The sequence below is a fragment of the Nyctereutes procyonoides genome, unplaced genomic scaffold (assembly GCF_905146905.1).
Source record: "Nyctereutes procyonoides isolate TBG_1078 unplaced genomic scaffold, NYPRO_anot_genome, whole genome shotgun sequence".
Taxonomy (NCBI): domain Eukaryota; kingdom Metazoa; phylum Chordata; class Mammalia; order Carnivora; family Canidae; genus Nyctereutes; species Nyctereutes procyonoides.
In genome coordinates, this window is record NW_026575126.1 from 37,769,816 (window position 1) to 37,784,493 (window position 14,678).

General features: G+C 67.0%; 3 protein-coding genes across 7 annotated transcripts; 1 reads left to right on the plus strand and 2 right to left on the minus strand.

Moving 5' to 3' along the window:
• The first annotated feature begins 439 nt into the window (after nucleotides 1-439).
• STUB1 (STIP1 homology and U-box containing protein 1) lies at nucleotides 440-2,868 on the plus strand. Its single transcript, XM_055339870.1, has 7 exons — nucleotides 440-740; nucleotides 1,294-1,492; nucleotides 1,585-1,750; nucleotides 1,960-2,047; nucleotides 2,166-2,222; nucleotides 2,303-2,419; nucleotides 2,497-2,868. Exons 1-7 carry the CDS (start codon nucleotides 582-584, stop codon nucleotides 2,620-2,622), a joined length of 912 nt encoding a protein of 303 aa, XP_055195845.1. The 5' UTR covers nucleotides 440-581; the 3' UTR covers nucleotides 2,623-2,868.
• Nucleotides 2,186-4,488, minus strand: JMJD8 (jumonji domain containing 8). Of its 4 annotated transcripts, none has more exons than XM_055339884.1 (10): nucleotides 4,288-4,488; nucleotides 4,109-4,207; nucleotides 3,971-4,019; nucleotides 3,802-3,898; nucleotides 3,649-3,717; nucleotides 3,434-3,553; nucleotides 3,282-3,349; nucleotides 3,072-3,206; nucleotides 2,917-2,997; nucleotides 2,186-2,323 (listed from the first exon to the last, which is right to left on the minus strand). In XM_055339884.1, the coding sequence occupies exons 1-9, from the start codon at nucleotides 4,380-4,382 to the stop codon at nucleotides 2,917-2,919; spliced, it is 813 nt and encodes a 270-aa protein (XP_055195859.1). In that variant the 5' UTR covers nucleotides 4,383-4,488; the 3' UTR covers nucleotides 2,186-2,323. The 4 variants fall into 4 exon arrangements, with proteins under 4 accessions (XP_055195859.1, XP_055195860.1, XP_055195858.1 ...); XM_055339885.1 differs by having other exon boundaries at nucleotides 2,250-2,385; nucleotides 3,072-3,179; XM_055339883.1 differs by having other exon boundaries at nucleotides 2,250-2,385.
• Nucleotides 4,489-4,586: 98 nt separating this feature from the next.
• WDR24 (WD repeat domain 24) lies at nucleotides 4,587-9,187 on the minus strand. Of its 2 annotated transcripts, none has more exons than XM_055339816.1 (8): nucleotides 8,423-9,187; nucleotides 7,380-7,557; nucleotides 6,568-7,240; nucleotides 5,904-6,022; nucleotides 5,705-5,826; nucleotides 5,506-5,610; nucleotides 5,087-5,169; nucleotides 4,587-4,997 (listed from the first exon to the last, which is right to left on the minus strand). In XM_055339816.1, exons 1-8 carry the CDS (start codon nucleotides 8,901-8,903, stop codon nucleotides 4,644-4,646), a joined length of 2,115 nt encoding a protein of 704 aa, XP_055195791.1. In that variant the 5' UTR covers nucleotides 8,904-9,187; the 3' UTR covers nucleotides 4,587-4,643. The 2 variants fall into 2 exon arrangements, with proteins under 2 accessions (XP_055195791.1, XP_055195790.1); XM_055339815.1 differs by having other exon boundaries at nucleotides 5,087-5,427.
• Nucleotides 9,188-14,678: the final 5,491 nt, after the last annotated feature.

Genomic DNA, 14,678 nt, shown 5'->3' on the forward strand with positions numbered 1-14,678 from the left:
CCGGAGCCCCGCCCCGGAAGCCCCGCCCCCCGCTTCCACGCCGGCGGCCACGTGCTCCTCCGCTCCGCCCCCGGTGGCCGCGGGGAACCCTCTGGGGCCTGGGGAGGGCGGCGACGGAGCCTCGGGCAGCGGGGTTCGGCCGTCCTGCCACCGCTCCAGAGCTTCCAGCCGTCCCTGGCGGCCGCGGCACCTCCCCGTACGGCGCCAGGACCGCAGCCCCGCGGCCCTCGAGGCCCCACGGCCGCGCAGCCAGCCGGCGGCCGCTATGTCCACGCGGGGCGGGGCCTCGGCGGGGCGGGGCCGCGCTTGTCGCTGTCCCGGACTTCCGACGTCACGGGTCGCGTTCCCTCGAGCGCAAGCGCCCAGTCGGTCCCGCCCCCCTCGCCTCCGCGGCCCGTCGGACGCAGGCGCGCCCCCGCCCGTGCCGCTGGCCCCGCCCCACGCGGCCGGAAGTTCCGGTTGCGGATCGCTGGACCGGGCCCGAGCGGATCGCGGGCTCGGGCTGCGGGCTCGGGCTGCGGGCGAAGGGCGGGCCAGACGCGGAGCCTGGGAGCGAAGCCCGGGCTGTGCCGCGCGGCGCTATGAAGGGCAAGGAGGAGAAGGAGGGCGGCGCGCGGCTGGGCGCCGGCGGCGGAAGCCCCGAAAAGAGCCCGAGCGCGCAGGAGCTCAAGGAGCAGGGCAACCGGCTCTTCGTGGGCCGCAAGTACCCGGAGGCGGCGGCCTGCTACGGCCGCGCCATCGTGAGTGTGCCCGCGCCGGGGGAGGGGGCCGGCGTCCGGGCGGGGGAGTGGGCGGGGCCTGGCTCTCGGCCTCGCGTCCTCCCCCGAGTCCTTGCCCTGCCGCTCCCGCCGGACCCTCGGGGCGGTCTTGGTTCGCCAGCGGGGGCGTTTGGGCCCCGAGAACTCGGTGCTGATCATGTTCCGGTCGAGCCAGGGCCGCGCGGTTCTCGAGCCAGTGCTGGTTGCTGGAAGGGCGGGTGGGAGCTTGAGGGGTGCTTGAGGCCCCAAGCCGGGTCCAGGGTCCCTGTCCCTTGAGAAGCCCAGGCCCGAAGCTGGGGCTCTCCGCAGGACCGGGAGCCTCACCTTTACAAAACCTTCTGGGAGCCCCGAGGGGGTGGGCTCGCGCAGGCCTCAGGACCGGGAGTTCACTCTACAACCCTCGCTGAGCAGGGGCTTCCAAGCTGAGAAATTTCTAGTGTCTGGTTCTAGCCAGGGGCTCCCAGACCGGGACAGGGCCTAGGACAGGGCGCACGGAGCTCTCCCTCATGCTGGCTGGCCTGGCCTTGGTCCCCAGACCCGGAATCCTCTGGTGGCCGTGTACTACACCAACCGGGCGTTGTGCTATCTGAAGATGCAGCAGCATGAGCAGGCCCTGGCCGACTGCCGGCGGGCTCTGGAATTGGACGGGCAGTCTGTGAAGGCACACTTCTTCCTGGGGCAGTGCCAGCTAGAGATGGAGAGCTATGATGAGGCCATCGCCAACCTGCAGCGAGGTGGGCCTACAGGTTGTCAGGGGACTGCAGGGGCGCCTGGGACCAGGTGGATGGACTGGCTAGAAGGTGACCTGAAGCCCCTGTTCCCCCAGCCTACAACCTGGCCAAGGAGCAGCGGCTCAACTTCGGGGATGACATCCCTAGTGCTCTGCGCATCGCCAAGAAGAAGCGTTGGAACAGCATCGAGGAGCGGCGCATCCACCAGGAGAATGAGCTGCACTCCTACCTCACTCAGCTTATTGTGGCCGAGCGGGAGAGGTGGGCTGTGGTAGTGGCAGGCTCCAGGGCCCCACCCACCCCCAAGGCAGCACTCTGGGGTTAACTGAGTCAAGAACACAAGTGTTTATTGAAGGCCAGCACTGGCGAGCAGTTGGAGGGAAGAGAGACCTGAACAAGCCTGAGGTTGGGGTGGAGTGTGATCTCTTCTGGCCAGACCCATTCCTGACTAGCTCCTGGTCGACCCCCAGGGAGCTAGAAGAATGCCAGCGGAACCACGAGGGTGATGAGGATGATGGCCACGTCCGGGCCCAGCAGGCCTGCATCGAGGCCAAGCACGTGAGGGTTCCCCAGCCCACGTGTGGATGTGTGCGTGTTTGCGTGCCTGTGACGGGAGGGTGCCCGGGGGAGGGGGAAGGGGCATCTGGCCCACGCGTAGCTGCTTGGTTCTCCGCAGGACAAGTACTTAGCAGACATGGATGAGCTTTTCTCCCAGGTGGACGAGAAGAGAAAGGTAAGCTGTCTGTCCTCTGGGTAGCAGGAATTGGAGCCGGGTCCCCATCCTGGTGCCTGACCTGACTCCATGTGCCACAGAAGCGAGACATCCCAGACTACCTGTGTGGCAAGATCAGCTTCGAGCTTATGCGGGAGCCGTGCATCACGCCCAGCGGCATCACCTATGACCGCAAGGACATTGAGGAACACCTGCAGGTGAGGGCCAACAAGAGTGGGGAGCAGGGCCCGTAACCACTGAGCACTTTCTGACCTGCTGTCACTGCACACTGCAGCGTGTGGGCCACTTTGACCCTGTCACCCGGAGCCCCCTGACCCAGGAACAGCTCATCCCCAACTTGGCCATGAAAGAGGTCATTGATGCATTCATCTCCGAGAACGGCTGGGTGGAGGACTACTGAGGCCAGGAGAGTGCCAGAGCTGCCTGCCTTGCCTAGTACCCTGGCCCAGGTGGGCCTTGGGGCAGTAGCTCCCAGTCCCTGTATATAGTTTGTGTCCCTAGATCCCTGCCTTGGTGTCCCCTATCCCACCCTCATCAGTTCTGCTGCTGGACCATGAGCCCCACCTCCACCCTCTTCTGGGCCAGAAACAGCAGGTGAGGGTGGGCTGCTGCCACCACTGTCCTGTAATAAAACCTGTGAGCACTATAGGGGTGTGTGCTGGTGTGTGCCGGGCTCACCAGCCGCCCACTCTACCTAGCTGAGGAAAGTAGAGATAAAAACACTGGTGTCCAGGTTGAGCGTAGCATGCCACCACCGGTCAGGGAAATACAGCACCTGGTGGAGGGTGGGGCACAAGGATTAGCTGGTGGCATGTGATCCAGCCTGACCCCTTCCTGTCACCTACTGACCTCACCAGCCTGGACGGTGCACTCCAGGGGCCTCTCAGATGGTGCCAGGGTTGGATACACATCCTGAAGCCAAGTCAGTGTGGTTTTGTTGGGGTGGAACTCAGGTGTCTTTTCAGGGGGATACAGGAACCAGCGCTGAGGGTGAGAGCAGCCTGTCACTCCGTGTTGCCAGGCAGTAAGCCCCAAGCCTCAGCCCCGGCCCGTGCTGACCTTGCGGCCGTAGATCACCTCTGAGAACCCGGGCCCGTGCCAGTGGAAGGGCACCCCAGAACCAGCTCCTGTGGGGTCAGTTAGGAGCACTTGCTGACGCAACCCCACCTGGCGCGTCCCCTTCCTCCGGCATGCCACGTACAGGTACCCACCTGCGATTCCAAAGCTGTAGGCAGCAGTGGTACCTAGCAGACTAAATGGAGGCGGGGAGTAGTACTGGAAGAGTGAGGCCCATTCGCTGAAATCGTTGTCCCCGAAGAAGTACAAGGTGTCTGCCAACACAGAACACAGGAGGCGCCTGGGTCTCGACACCTGTACTTGTCCACATGCCCCCATCTCAGCCCACGGCCAACCAGGTGTGACTCACCGTTGCCCAGGGAGCTAGGGTCCTGGGGGTGCAGTAGGTGCTCCACGTAGTCCTGGAAGGGCAGGTCCACTGTAGGAAAGGGCCTGGTCAGGACTGGCCCAGGCTGCCTGCAAGTGCCAGCAAGCAGGCGGGGCAGCGGCCGCAGCAGCTCACCTTTCCGGTAGGAGTAGGTATTGGCGGTGCTCAGCCGGACCACGCTGTCCCCGAAGGAGGCCAGCAGCCGTTCTCTGGAGCACAGGGCCCGGAAGTGCTAGGGGGGCGGGGAGAAGACTTAAGGACGGGCCGGCGCGGGTGGAGAGACCGGGCGGGGCGCTGCACTCACCGAGTTGTCCGTGAGCCCCTGCAGGATGACGGGCCTGGAGAAGGCGTACCTGGAGGGGCGGGGCCACAGCGGGTTGCACCGGCTCGGGGGAGGGGCGCGGGGGCCGGGGCGGGAGGCGGGTGTGGGGGCTGCACGTACTGCTGCACGAACTCGGCGTAGCTGAGGTCCGCCCGGCGCTCCACGGCGCAGCGTTCCTCCTCCGCCACCGCGGCCGGCGCCCCAGGCCCGCGCCTCTGCCTGCGGGCACGGCCGTCAGCGCCCCGCCACCCGGCCGCCCGGCCGCCCGTGGGTCCCGGCCGCCCGCCCGCGCCGCTCACCACCCTCCGTCGCCCGTGTCCCCGGCGCCGCGCAGCACCGGCGCTGCCAGCGTCCAGACGGCCAGCAGCAGCAGTGGCCGCGCCCCTGGCGCCATGAGCCCGCCGCCGCGAAGCCTGCCGGGAGCTCCGTCGTCGTGGCATCAGCAACGGGCCCACCCCGGAAGGCGGTGCTAGGGCCGCGGAAGGAGGCGGAGCGGCCGCCGCGGGTTCCCATGGCAACGCCGCCGCCCACCCAGCAGAACCGCCCAGCTTGGAGCTGACGGCGCGAGTGCACGAGCGGGTGACGGGCGGCCTCACACTGCGGCTCCTGCTTCCTTTATTTGGTCCCCACGCCCAGCGCCTCCCGTCCGCGGCGGTCAGGAGTACTCGCACAGGTGGCCGCAGCCCGCGGGGCAGTGCGAGCTGCCCTCCAGCCACTTCATGATGTGCTGCAGGTGGCCTCCGTGACTGCAGCCCTGGCACCACACGAACAGCCCCTTGACCACGTGGTGGCACACGGCGCACATGCTGGCGCAGCGGTGGCAGCGGTCACAGACCCAGCCGCGGCTGCTCATGGGCCGCTTGCAGTGGCTGCAGTTGACGTGCAGGGTGGTGGACGCCTGGTTGAGGCAGCTGATGGCACGGCTGGTGCTGAGCTTCACCACCTGGTTGGACACGTTCCAGAGGCAGAAGCGCTGCAGCAGGTCGATGTAGGACGTGTACCAGTGCTCCTGGGGCGGCGGGAGGGAAGGAGGCCGGAGGTGAGCGCGCCGGCAGCCCTGGGGTGGCAGGGACGCCCTCCCCACACCCACTCACCCACCTGGGTCTGCTCATCAATGTCCTTGCGCACTCGTTCGCCCAGCACAATGAGCACGGACACGGCCATCTGCACGTCACCCTGCTCTGCATAGAAGCGCAGCATGTCACACACCAGGGCGCTGAAAAAGTCAGGCGGCAGGCGGCTGTCGTAGAGCGTGTGCGAGACGGAGATGAGCGAGAAGGAGGAGTCCACAGGCGCCAGGGAGGCTGCTTCAGCCTCACTGCCGCTGACGTGGGGCGAGTCAGCCTTGTCCTGCAGGTGCTCGGGCCCCGGCGGAGTGTCCACAATCTCATGGCGTAGCGGGAAGGCCTCCTGCGGCAGCACATACTCAGGCTCCTCCGCTGAAGGCAGGGTCAGGGAAGGCAGGGTCTGAGCCTCCGGCCCCACCTCCCAACCCCACTTCCCCAGCGCCCACTCACCATGTGCGTGTTCTGGCTCCAACAGGTACAGCTCGTCCTCTTCGCCCTCCACGTCACCCAGCAGATAATCCGCAGGCACGTCGCTGCCCTCTGTCTCTTCGTTATCTGCCCATGGGGGGGGGGGGGTGTTCCAGAGGAGCTGATTCTGGGAGGCCCCAGTCCTGCTCCCACCAGTGCCCTGTCCACCCCCCCAGCCTACCCTCATTGGTGAGGAGTGTGGCTGAGGAGTCCAGCAGCACTGTGTCGCTCCGTGTGTCACCCTTGCTACGGTCCAGTCTGGTCTCACTGCCCAACCCTGGCGCCATATCCTTCAGGTTGAAACTGGGGGCAGGGAAGGCCAGTGGGTAGATGGGCTCCAACAGCCCACCCTCTGGGTGGAGCCACCCCCAGATGGCTACCTGTTCATGAGTGGCAAGCCGCAAGAGCTGCCCTTGCCCACGCTGTGGTTGAGGTTGGTGGCAGACGCCAGGCCAGGGCTACAGTAGATGATCCGCAGCATGGTCCAGGTCTGTGCTACCTAGGGGAGGATGCCAGGCACTCACCGGGGGCCTGGGTCCTCGGCACCCCATCCAGCACCCTCCACTCCCACCTGGATGGAACCACAAACTGTCAGGTTCTGCTGCCCCAAGCACCCAAAGTCCTGGCCCACTCCAGCTGGGGAACTGAAGCCTGTGCCAAAGACAAAAATCCTAGTCTCGATCCTGCAAGGGGATAAGCAGAAGCAGAAATTGGAGGCAGTCAACACATGCAAATCGGCCTATGGTCCCAGGAAAACAATGAGAAAAGCCATGTCGACCTCTGCAGGATCAGACACCTTGAAAAAACCAAAAGCAAAAAAGAGCCACAAGCGGGGCTGGAACACTAACCCCCCAGACCTGCACCCTAAGGATGCACTGCCATCGGGTCCACTCCAGGCCAGCGGGTATCCTCGGTTACCAGGGTGGTGGCTGGTGGTGGCAGCCGCCATGCTGAGCGGTAAACACAGGGCAGGGTCCGGGTATAGCAGTTGGGGGAGCCCCCAAGGTCATGGGCCCTGGGACCCTCTCAGGCCACGCCGCCTACCTGGTTGCGGCCAAGCTCCCGAGCCACTTTCGCATTGTGGTCACAGAGCTCAGCCAGAGGCCGGCCAGCCAGGGCATAACGCTCGGCGGTGTCCACGAACCAGCTCATGCTGCCACTGCCAGGCTCTATCTCAAAGACACTGAGGGCACTGGACGCGAGGCCCACGAAAGGCTCGGCAGGGTCCAGTTTACGCTTGAAGAAGATGGGGTGGCGCCGATCACCGGCATAGGGCTTGCGCCCAGACTCAGTGGCCACTAGGCTCTCCTTGGCAGCAAAGGCCAGGTCCCCAAAGAGACCATAGCAGAGGCCCTCAGGGTTGGCGCGCTCAACAGGCTGGCTGGCGTCACGGAACAGGTGCTGGCACAGCGTGCTGTCCTTAGAGCCAGAGAGCAGGAAGGAGGGATCGTGTGGGTGACGCCAAGCAATGCCTGTTGTGACATCTCGGTGCTCCTCAAACATGGCAGCCGGAACGAAAGGCCGGCGCACGTCCCACACGTAGATGTTATGGTCCACCATCATGGAGCAGGTGGCCAGGTGGTGGCGGCACTCAGGCCTCCACTTGACGCGGGCCACTGAGGCGATGGTTTGCACACAGTGCACCTCCTTGGCACGGTGCGTGGTCATGTCCCAGACCTTCACCATCTTGTCACGCCCACCTGTGGCCAGCCAGCCCCTACAATAAGTCCATGAAACCCTCAGTATCCTCTCCAGGGGTGGGAGGCCTCCCCACTCTGCCTCACAGGTCTGGAGGCAGCCCCCCCGCGACCCCACCCATCCCACCCTGCTGCCTGTGCCCCCACCCCATGCCACACCTGTCCTCAGGGTGCCAGTCGCAGCAGAAGACAGGCCCGTTGTGGGCCGTGAACATCCTCTCACAGCGGTCAGGCCGGCGGATGTCCCAGAGCTGCACGTTGCCGTTCTCGAAGGTGGAGGCGAAGGTGAAGTAGTCCCGGATGCTGAACTGGACATCACGCACGCTCTCAGACTGGCCTGTGGAGAGGACGTCGATGGAGGGAGAGGGTGAGGGAGCTAGAGCAGAGAGAGCAGCCAAGGGTGGAGCCTTGCAGTGACTGTGGACTAATGTCACATGCCTGCCCATGGTCCAGGCGGGGAGGCCTCCAAGGTGGCGTGGATACCACTGAGCCTGCCTGGCGGGGTGGTGGGGAGAGGCCTCACAGAGAAAATGTGGTCGATAGGCCAGGGGCAGGATGCCAGGCATCGCGTGGTTTGTGAACCCGTAACGGGGACCTCGGTTTCTCCTGGATCACGCATCTGATGTCGGTCCTTGCAGAGCTGCGGCGGGGCTTCAGGGCACTGAGCACACAGGAAGCTGGCTGCGCTTAGCTGTACGCACTCTGCTGAGGGAGGCCTGGGGAGGCCCGGGTGAGGCTGCCCCGGCTTCTGTTCCATCCCTCCAGCTTGCACTGGCGTTGCTGGGTCAGCCCCACAGGACCGCACACCTTAAAGGTCCGTGTCCCCCACCCCCAGCCCCAGGACCAGCACACCGAGTGCCCTCGAGGCCTCCAGCTTTCCCACAGCACAGGTAGCTCAGGGCCAGCCTCAGGAGGCCCCCAGGACTGAGGCTTCCAGGCCGTGCTCCGTTTGGTCTCTTCAAGGTGGACAAGGGATCGGGGGCTCAAGGCCAGCTGTGGAGGAGCTTGGGCTGCTGGGAAAAGGAGTGTGGGGACAGGCACCCCCCCACACCCCCCAGCCTTCCTGGTGCGCTTCCTGCGGCCGGGTGGTCCTGTCGCTGGTGCCCACCCACCCGGCCCTGCTGACCCAAGCGCACGCCCCGCGCCGCTCCCGGCCACGTCCCAGGCCGTCTGGGGCGCACGAGGCTGCCTGCAGGGCTCACCCGAGAAGGTGCTCACGGAGTCCTTCCTGCGGAGGTCGAAGCACTTCATGAAGCCGTCCTGGGAACCGCTGAGCAGCACGTGTGCCTCGGTGGGGTGGAAGCAAACTTTGTTCACCGTGCGCTTGTGCTCTGTGAACAGCTGGTCCTGCTTGTTGCGCGACGGTCGGCCCAGGTTCCAGGTGACCACCACGCCGTTGGTGGCCGCCGTCGCCAGCAGGTTCTCGTCCATCTGGTGCCAGACGACGTCTGCGCAGCTCAGGTTGAGCGAGGGCTTGCGGCCCACACGCAGGTTCAGCTTCTCCACGAACTGCTCGTCCTCGATGGCGTAGATCTTGAAGATGCTGCGGCCGGCCACCACCACCTGGGCCGCGTCTCTGCACACGCTGATGGCGTTGGCCGGCGCGTCCAGGTGGCAGTGCATGGTGCGGCCGGTCAGCGCGCCGCCGCCCAGGGCCGTGCTCACCCGGGACATCTTCTCCATGGCTGTTCGGCCCAGGCCTGTGCGCCCCGGGCGGCCCGGCCCGGCTGTTCAGTCGGGGAGGGGCATGGGCCTCGCGGCCCGGTGCTCAGGGGTCCCCCGGCCGCTCACGCCCCGCGAGGATGCGACGTGGCGCCCGCACAGGGCGCGCCGGGGCCTGCGGGGAGGGGCAGGGGGCCGCACGCGGGGAGCGGAGGCCGTGGGCGCCGGGCCAGCGGGTGTGACGAGCCCCTGCCGCCGCCGGCTCCACAACCATTTCCCAAAAGTGCCGGGCCGCCCGACCGGAAGCGCCGCGCCGGAAGCAGCTCCGCGAGCCGGAAGTGCCCCCCGCCAGCCTCCCGGCAGAAGCCGGTCCCGCGGCACGAAGGTTCCGGCCCGGGAGCGGTGTTTGGGGAGCGGCGGGGCGGTCCCGGCGACGCGAGGCAAGGCGGCCCCTCCCGCCGCACAGTCCCACCGCCGGTGCCCGCGTGTCCTCCGGCAGGCCCGCCCCTGCAGTCGCCGCCGCGGGCCCCCGCGCCCGGCCCCCAGTACCCGGTCCCCGCCGCTCGGCGAACCAGCCCCCCGGCCCGCCGCCGGGTTGTCAAAGCGCGCCCGTCGTCACCGAGCTGACGCGGAGCCCCCGGGTCACAGCCCCCGGAGGGCTGCGCCTGCCTCCGGCTTGGGTCGCATCCTGTCCTCGGTCGGCCTGTCCGTCCCCGGCCTGTCCGTCCCCGCCTGTCCGTCCCCGGCCTGTCCGTCCCTGGCCTGTCCGTCCCCGCCTGTCCGTCCTCCGCCTGTGCGTCCTCTGTCCGTCCTTCGCCTGTACGTCCTCTGTCCGTCCTCCGCCTGTCCGTCCCCGCCTGTCCGTCCTCTGACTGTCCGTCCCCGCCTGTCCGTCCTCCGCCTGTCCATCCCCGCCTGTCCGTCCTCCGCCTGTGCGTCCTCTGTCCGTCCTTCGCCTGTGCGTCCTCCGCCTGTCCGTCCTCCGCCTGTCCGTCCTCCGCCTGTACGTCCTCTGTCCGTCCTCCGCCTGTCCGTCCCCGCCTGTACGTCCTCCGACTGTCCGTCCTCCGCCTGTCCGTCCCCGCCTGTCCGTCCTCCGCCTGTCCATCCTCCGCCTGTACGTCCTCTGACTGTCCGTCCTCCGCCTGTCCGTCCCCGGCCTGTCCGTCCTCCGCCTGTACGTCCTCTGACTGTCCGTCCTCCGCCTGTCCGTCCTCCGCCTGTCCGTCCCCGCCTGTCCGTTCCCGCCTGTCCGTCCCCGCCTGTCCGTCCTCCGCCTGTCCGTCCTCTGTCCCCGCCTGTCCGTCCTCCGCCTGTCCGTCCTCCGCCTGTACGTCCTCGCCGTCCTGCCGTCCAGTCCCCGCCTGTACGTCCTCGCCTGTCCGTCCGTCCCCGGCCTGTCCGTCCCCGCCTGTCCATCCCCGCCTGTCCGTCCTCCGCCTGTGCGTCCTCTGTCCGTCCTTCGCCTGTACGTCCTCTGTCCGTCCTCCGCCTGTCCGTCCTCCGCCTGTACGTCCTCTGTCCGTCCTCCGCCTGTCCGTCCCCGCCTGTACGTCCTCCGACTGTCCGTCCTCCGCCTGTCCGTCCTCCGCCTGTACGTCCTCTGACTGTCCGTCCTCCGCCTGTCCGTCCCCGGCCTGTCCGTCCTCCGCCTGTACGTCCTCCGACTGTCCGTCCTCCGCCTGTCCGTCCTCCGCCTGTACGTCCTCTGACTGTCCATCCTCCGCCTGTCCGTCCCCGGCCTGTCCGTCCTCCGCCTGTACGTCCTCTGACTGTCCGTCCTCCGCCTGTCCGTCCTCCGCCTGTCCGTCCCCGCCTGTCCGTCCTCGGCCTGTCCGTCCCGGCCTGTCCGTCCCTGGCCTGTCCGTCCTCCGCCTGTCCGTCCTCTGTCCCCGCCTGTCCGTCCCCGCCTGTCCGTCCTCCGCCTGTCCGTCCTCCGCCTGTCCGTCCCCGCCTGTCCGTCCGTCCCCGGCCTGTCCGTCCCCGCCTGTCCGTCCTCCGCCTGTCCGTCCCCGGCCTGTCTGTCCTCCGCCTGTCCGTCCGTCCCTGGCCTGTCCGTCCTCCGCCTGTCCGTCCCCGCCTGTACGTCCTCTGACTGTCCGTCCTCCGCCTGTCCGTCCCCGCCTGTCCGTCCTCCGCCTGTCCGTCCTCTGACTGTCCGTCCCCGCCTGTCCGTCCCCGCCTGTCCGTCCTCCGCCTGTCCGTCCCCGCCTGTGCGTCCCCGGCCTGTCCGTCCCTGGCCTGTCCGTCCTCCGCCTGGCCATCCTCCGCCTGTCTGTCCCCACCTGTCTGTCCCCGGTCTGTCTGTCCTCTGCCTGTCTGTCCTTCGACTGTCCGTCCTCAGCCTGTCCGTACTCGGTCCGTCCGTCCCTGGCCTGTCCATCCTCCGCCTGTCCGTCCTCCGCCTGTCCGTCCCCGCCTGTCCGTCCTCCGCCTGTCCGTCCCCGCCTGTCCGTCCCCGGCCTGTCCGTCCTCCGCCTGTACGTCCTCTGACTGTCCGTCCTCCGCCTGTCTGTCCTCTGACTGTCCGTCCTCCGCCTGTCCGTCCCCGGCCTGTCTGTCCTCCGCCTGTACGTCCTCTGACTGTCCGTCCTCCGCCTGTCCGTCCTCCGCCTGTCCGTCCCCGCCTGTCCGTCCCCGCCTGTCCGTCCTCGGCCTGTCCGTCCCCGGCCTGTCCGTCCCTGGCCTGTCCGTCCTCGGCCTGTCCGTCCCTGGCCTGTCCGTCCTCCACCTGTCCATCCCCGCCTGTCCGTCCTCCGCCTGTCCGTCCTCCGCCTGTCCGTCCCCGCCTGTCCGTCCTCCGCCTGTCCGTCCTCCGCCTGTACGTCCTCTGACTGTCCGTCCCCGCCTGTCCGTCCTCCGCCTGTCCGTCCTCCGCCTGTCCGTCCTCCGCCTGTCCGTCCCCGCCTGTCCGTCCTCCGCCTGTCCGTCCTCTGTCCGTCCTCCGCCTGTCCGTCCTCCGCCTGTCCGTCCCCGCCTGTCTGTTCCCGCCTGTCCGTCCTCGGCCTGTCCGTCCCCGGCCTGTCCGTCCCCGGCCTGTCCGTCCCTGGCCTGTCCGTCCCCGCCTGTCCGTCCTCGGCCTGTCCGTCCCTGGCCTGTCCGTCCTCCACCTGTCCATCCCCGCCTGTCCGTCCTCCGCCTGTCCGTCCTCCGCCTGTCCGTCCCCGCCTGTCCGTCCTCCGCCTGTCCGTCCTCCGCCTGTACGTCCTCTGACTGTCCGTCCCCGCCGTCCGCCTGTCCGTCCTCCGCCTGTCCGTCCTCCGCCTGTACGTCCTCTGACTGTCCGTCCTCCGCCTGTCCGTCCCCGGCCTGTCCGTCCTCCGCCTGTCCGTCCCCGCCTGTCCGTCCTCGGCCTGACCGTCCCTGGCCTGTCCGTCCTCCACCTGTCCGTCCCCGCCTGTCCGTCCTCCGCCTGTCCGTCCTCCGCCTGTCCGTCCCCGCCTGTCCGTCCCCGCCTGTCCGTCCTCCGCCTGTCCATCCTCCGCCTGTCCGTCCTCTGTCCCCGCCTGTCCGTCCCCGCCTGTCCGTCCTCCGCCTGTCCGTCCCCGCCTGTCCGTCCGTCCCCGGCCTGTCCGTCCCCGCCTGTCCGTCCTCCGCCTGTCCGTCCCCGGCCTGTCTGTCCTCCGCCTGTCCGTCCGTCCCTGGCCTGTCCGTCCTCCGCCTGTCCGTCCCCGCCTGTACGTCCTCTGACTGTCCGTCCTCCGCCTGTCCGTCCTCCGACTGTCCGTCCCCGCCTGTCCGTCCTCCGCCTGTCCGTCCCCGCCTGTCCGTCCTCCGCCTGTCCGTCCCCGCCTGTGCGTCCCCGGCCTGTCCGTCCCTGGCCTGTCCGTCCTCCGCCTGGCCATCCTCCGCCTGTCTGTCCCCACCTGTCTGTCCCCGGCCTGTCTGTCCTCTGCCTGTCTGTCCTTCGACTGTCCGTCCTCAGCCTGTCCGTACTCGGTCCGTCCGTCCCTGGCCTGTCCATCCTCCGCCTGTCCGTCCTCCGCCTGTCCGTCCCCGCCTGTCCGTCCCTGGCCTGTCCATCCTCTGCCTGTCCGTCCTCCGCCTGTCCTCACTCTCCGTCCTCGGCCTGTCCGTCCTCCGTCTGTCCGTCCTCCGCCTGTCTGTCCTCCACCTGTCCTCACTCTCTCTGTCCTTGGCCTGTCCGTCCTCTGCCTGTGTGTCCTCCACCTATCCTCACTCTGTCCGTCCTCAGCCTGTCCGTCCTCCGCCTGTCCATCCTCCACCTGTCCATCTTCCGCCTGTCCTCACTCTGTCCGTTCTCCGCCTGTCCGTCCTCCGCCTGTCCATCCCCGGCCTGTCCGTCCTCCGCCTGTGCGTCCTCCGCCTGTCTGTGCCCGGCCTGTCCGTCCTCACCTGTCCGTCCTCCGCCTGTCTGTCCCCGGCCTGTCCGTCCTCCGCCTGTCTGTCCTCCGCCTGTCTGTCCTCCGCCTGTCCTCACTCTGTCCTCTGCCCTCTGTCCTCCGCCTGTCCATCCTCCGCCTGTCTGTCCTTGGCCTGTCCTCGCTGTGCGTTAGGAGGTTAGGGCGTCCCTGCTGCTCACCCAGGCTGTCCCCGTCGCACTGACAGCACCCATCCTCACCCTTCTGGAGGGTCGGCTAGATCCTAGATGGCGTTGCTCGAAGACTTTTGTTTTTAAAGACTTGATTTACTTGAGAGAGAGCAGGTGTGCACAAGCGGGGGCGGGGGGGGGCAGGGGGAAGCAGGCTACCAGCTGGAGCCCAGGACCTCGGGACCATGGCCTGAGCCAGAGGCACACACTTCACTGACTGGGTTCCCCAGGCCCCGGAGGTTAACGTTACATGGATGACTTTAGTATCATCTGCGTCCCCATAAGCAGTGGAGGGTCAGGGACCTTCGGTGTCGGTCACTGCTGGTTCCAGTTGGGTAGGCAGCCCCCGCCTCTGTGGGGGAGGGAACCAGTAGGTCTGCTGAGCTCTGAGGTGCACAGGACTCTCAGGGCAGGGATTCCCCCCCCATGGTGTGATGACCTAAAACCAACTCAGACGCGTGTTTTTACAACTTTTTTAATATATATTTTTATAAACAGGTCACGTGATAAAATAGCACAAGAAACACTTACCAAATATAAGGTTATATCTTCCGCATATACAGGAGAATGAGGTCATTATGTACAATAAGAAAATGATTTTAGGGGTTGGTTGGTTTTGTTTGTTTTCCTCTCTCCCCTTAATTTTTCCTCCTACAGTCGTTGGAAATATCACAGCTTCAGTTGCATTAATACTTTGGACAAATGGACAGCTGCCTCCTCCTGCTAGGGAGACGTGAGGAGAAGGCGCTGAAGAAACTGGCTCTGACCCTCAGCCCCGCAGCCCCCGCGGGCACGCCGGGGCGTGGAAATCTTTGGGCTGCTGAACCACGTCCGCTTCAACAGCATCTCTCGCTCGCTCGCTCGTGCTCTCACGCTCTCGCTCGCTCTCTCACTCTCTGGCTCTCTGGAAACTGGTTACTTTCTTCCAACCATATGGGGGGGGTCCCAAGATTGGGTGTGGGCACTGTACTTCCTGGGGCTCAAGGTGGGGATGGAAAGGGGTCCCAGCCCCCTCCTCAGCAGTTGCCAAGCTGTGCCAGCATCCCCCAGGACTTCCGTATGTCTTGGGATTGGACGGAACACAGCCAGAGCCCACGTGGGCAGGCAGAGGGCTGGGGAGCTGGGGAGGGGGTGGGCGCTCCCTCCTCGGGGTGCTGGAGTTGCTGGGGGGCACAGGTCCCGAGCCCTGGCCGGGGCCCACCTTCCCGGCTGCCCCTGACAGGCCTACCCGGGTACCGTGTGGC

What these genes read in the sequence shown, in the direction of transcription:
- STUB1 (XM_055339870.1), top strand. Translation starts at nt 582, where the DNA reads ATGAAGGGCAAGGAGGAGAAGGAGGGCGGCGCGCGGCTGGGCGCCGGC. An exon ending in CCTGCTACGGCCGCGCCATC is followed by an intron (nt 741 to 1,293) that starts GTGAGTGTGCCC and finishes CTTGGTCCCCAG; the next exon opens with ACCCGGAATCCTCTGGTGGC. An exon ending in AGGTGGACGAGAAGAGAAAG is followed by an intron (nt 2,223 to 2,302) that starts GTAAGCTGTCTG and finishes CATGTGCCACAG; the next exon opens with AAGCGAGACATCCCAGACTA.
- JMJD8 (XM_055339884.1), bottom strand. Translation starts at nt 4,382, where the DNA reads ATGGCGCCAGGGGCGCGGCCACTGCTGCTGCTGGCCGTCTGGACGCTG. An exon ending in AGGTGATCTACGGCCGCAAG is followed by an intron (nt 3,207 to 3,281) that starts GTCAGCACGGGC and finishes TCTCACCCTCAG; the next exon opens with CGCTGGTTCCTGTATCCCCC. An exon ending in GCACCGTCCAGGCTGGTGAG is followed by an intron (nt 2,998 to 3,071) that starts GTCAGTAGGTGA and finishes ACCCTCCACCAG; the next exon opens with GTGCTGTATTTCCCTGACCG.
- WDR24 (XM_055339815.1), bottom strand. Translation starts at nt 8,903, where the DNA reads ATGGAGAAGATGTCCCGGGTGAGCACGGCCCTGGGCGGCGGCGCGCTG. An exon ending in CTCCGTGAGCACCTTCTCGG is followed by an intron (nt 7,558 to 8,422) that starts GTGAGCCCTGCA and finishes TCCTCTCCACAG; the next exon opens with GCCAGTCTGAGAGCGTGCGT. An exon ending in ACATTGATGAGCAGACCCAG is followed by an intron (nt 4,998 to 5,086) that starts GTGGGTGAGTGG and finishes CCGCCGCCCCAG; the next exon opens with GAGCACTGGTACACGTCCTA.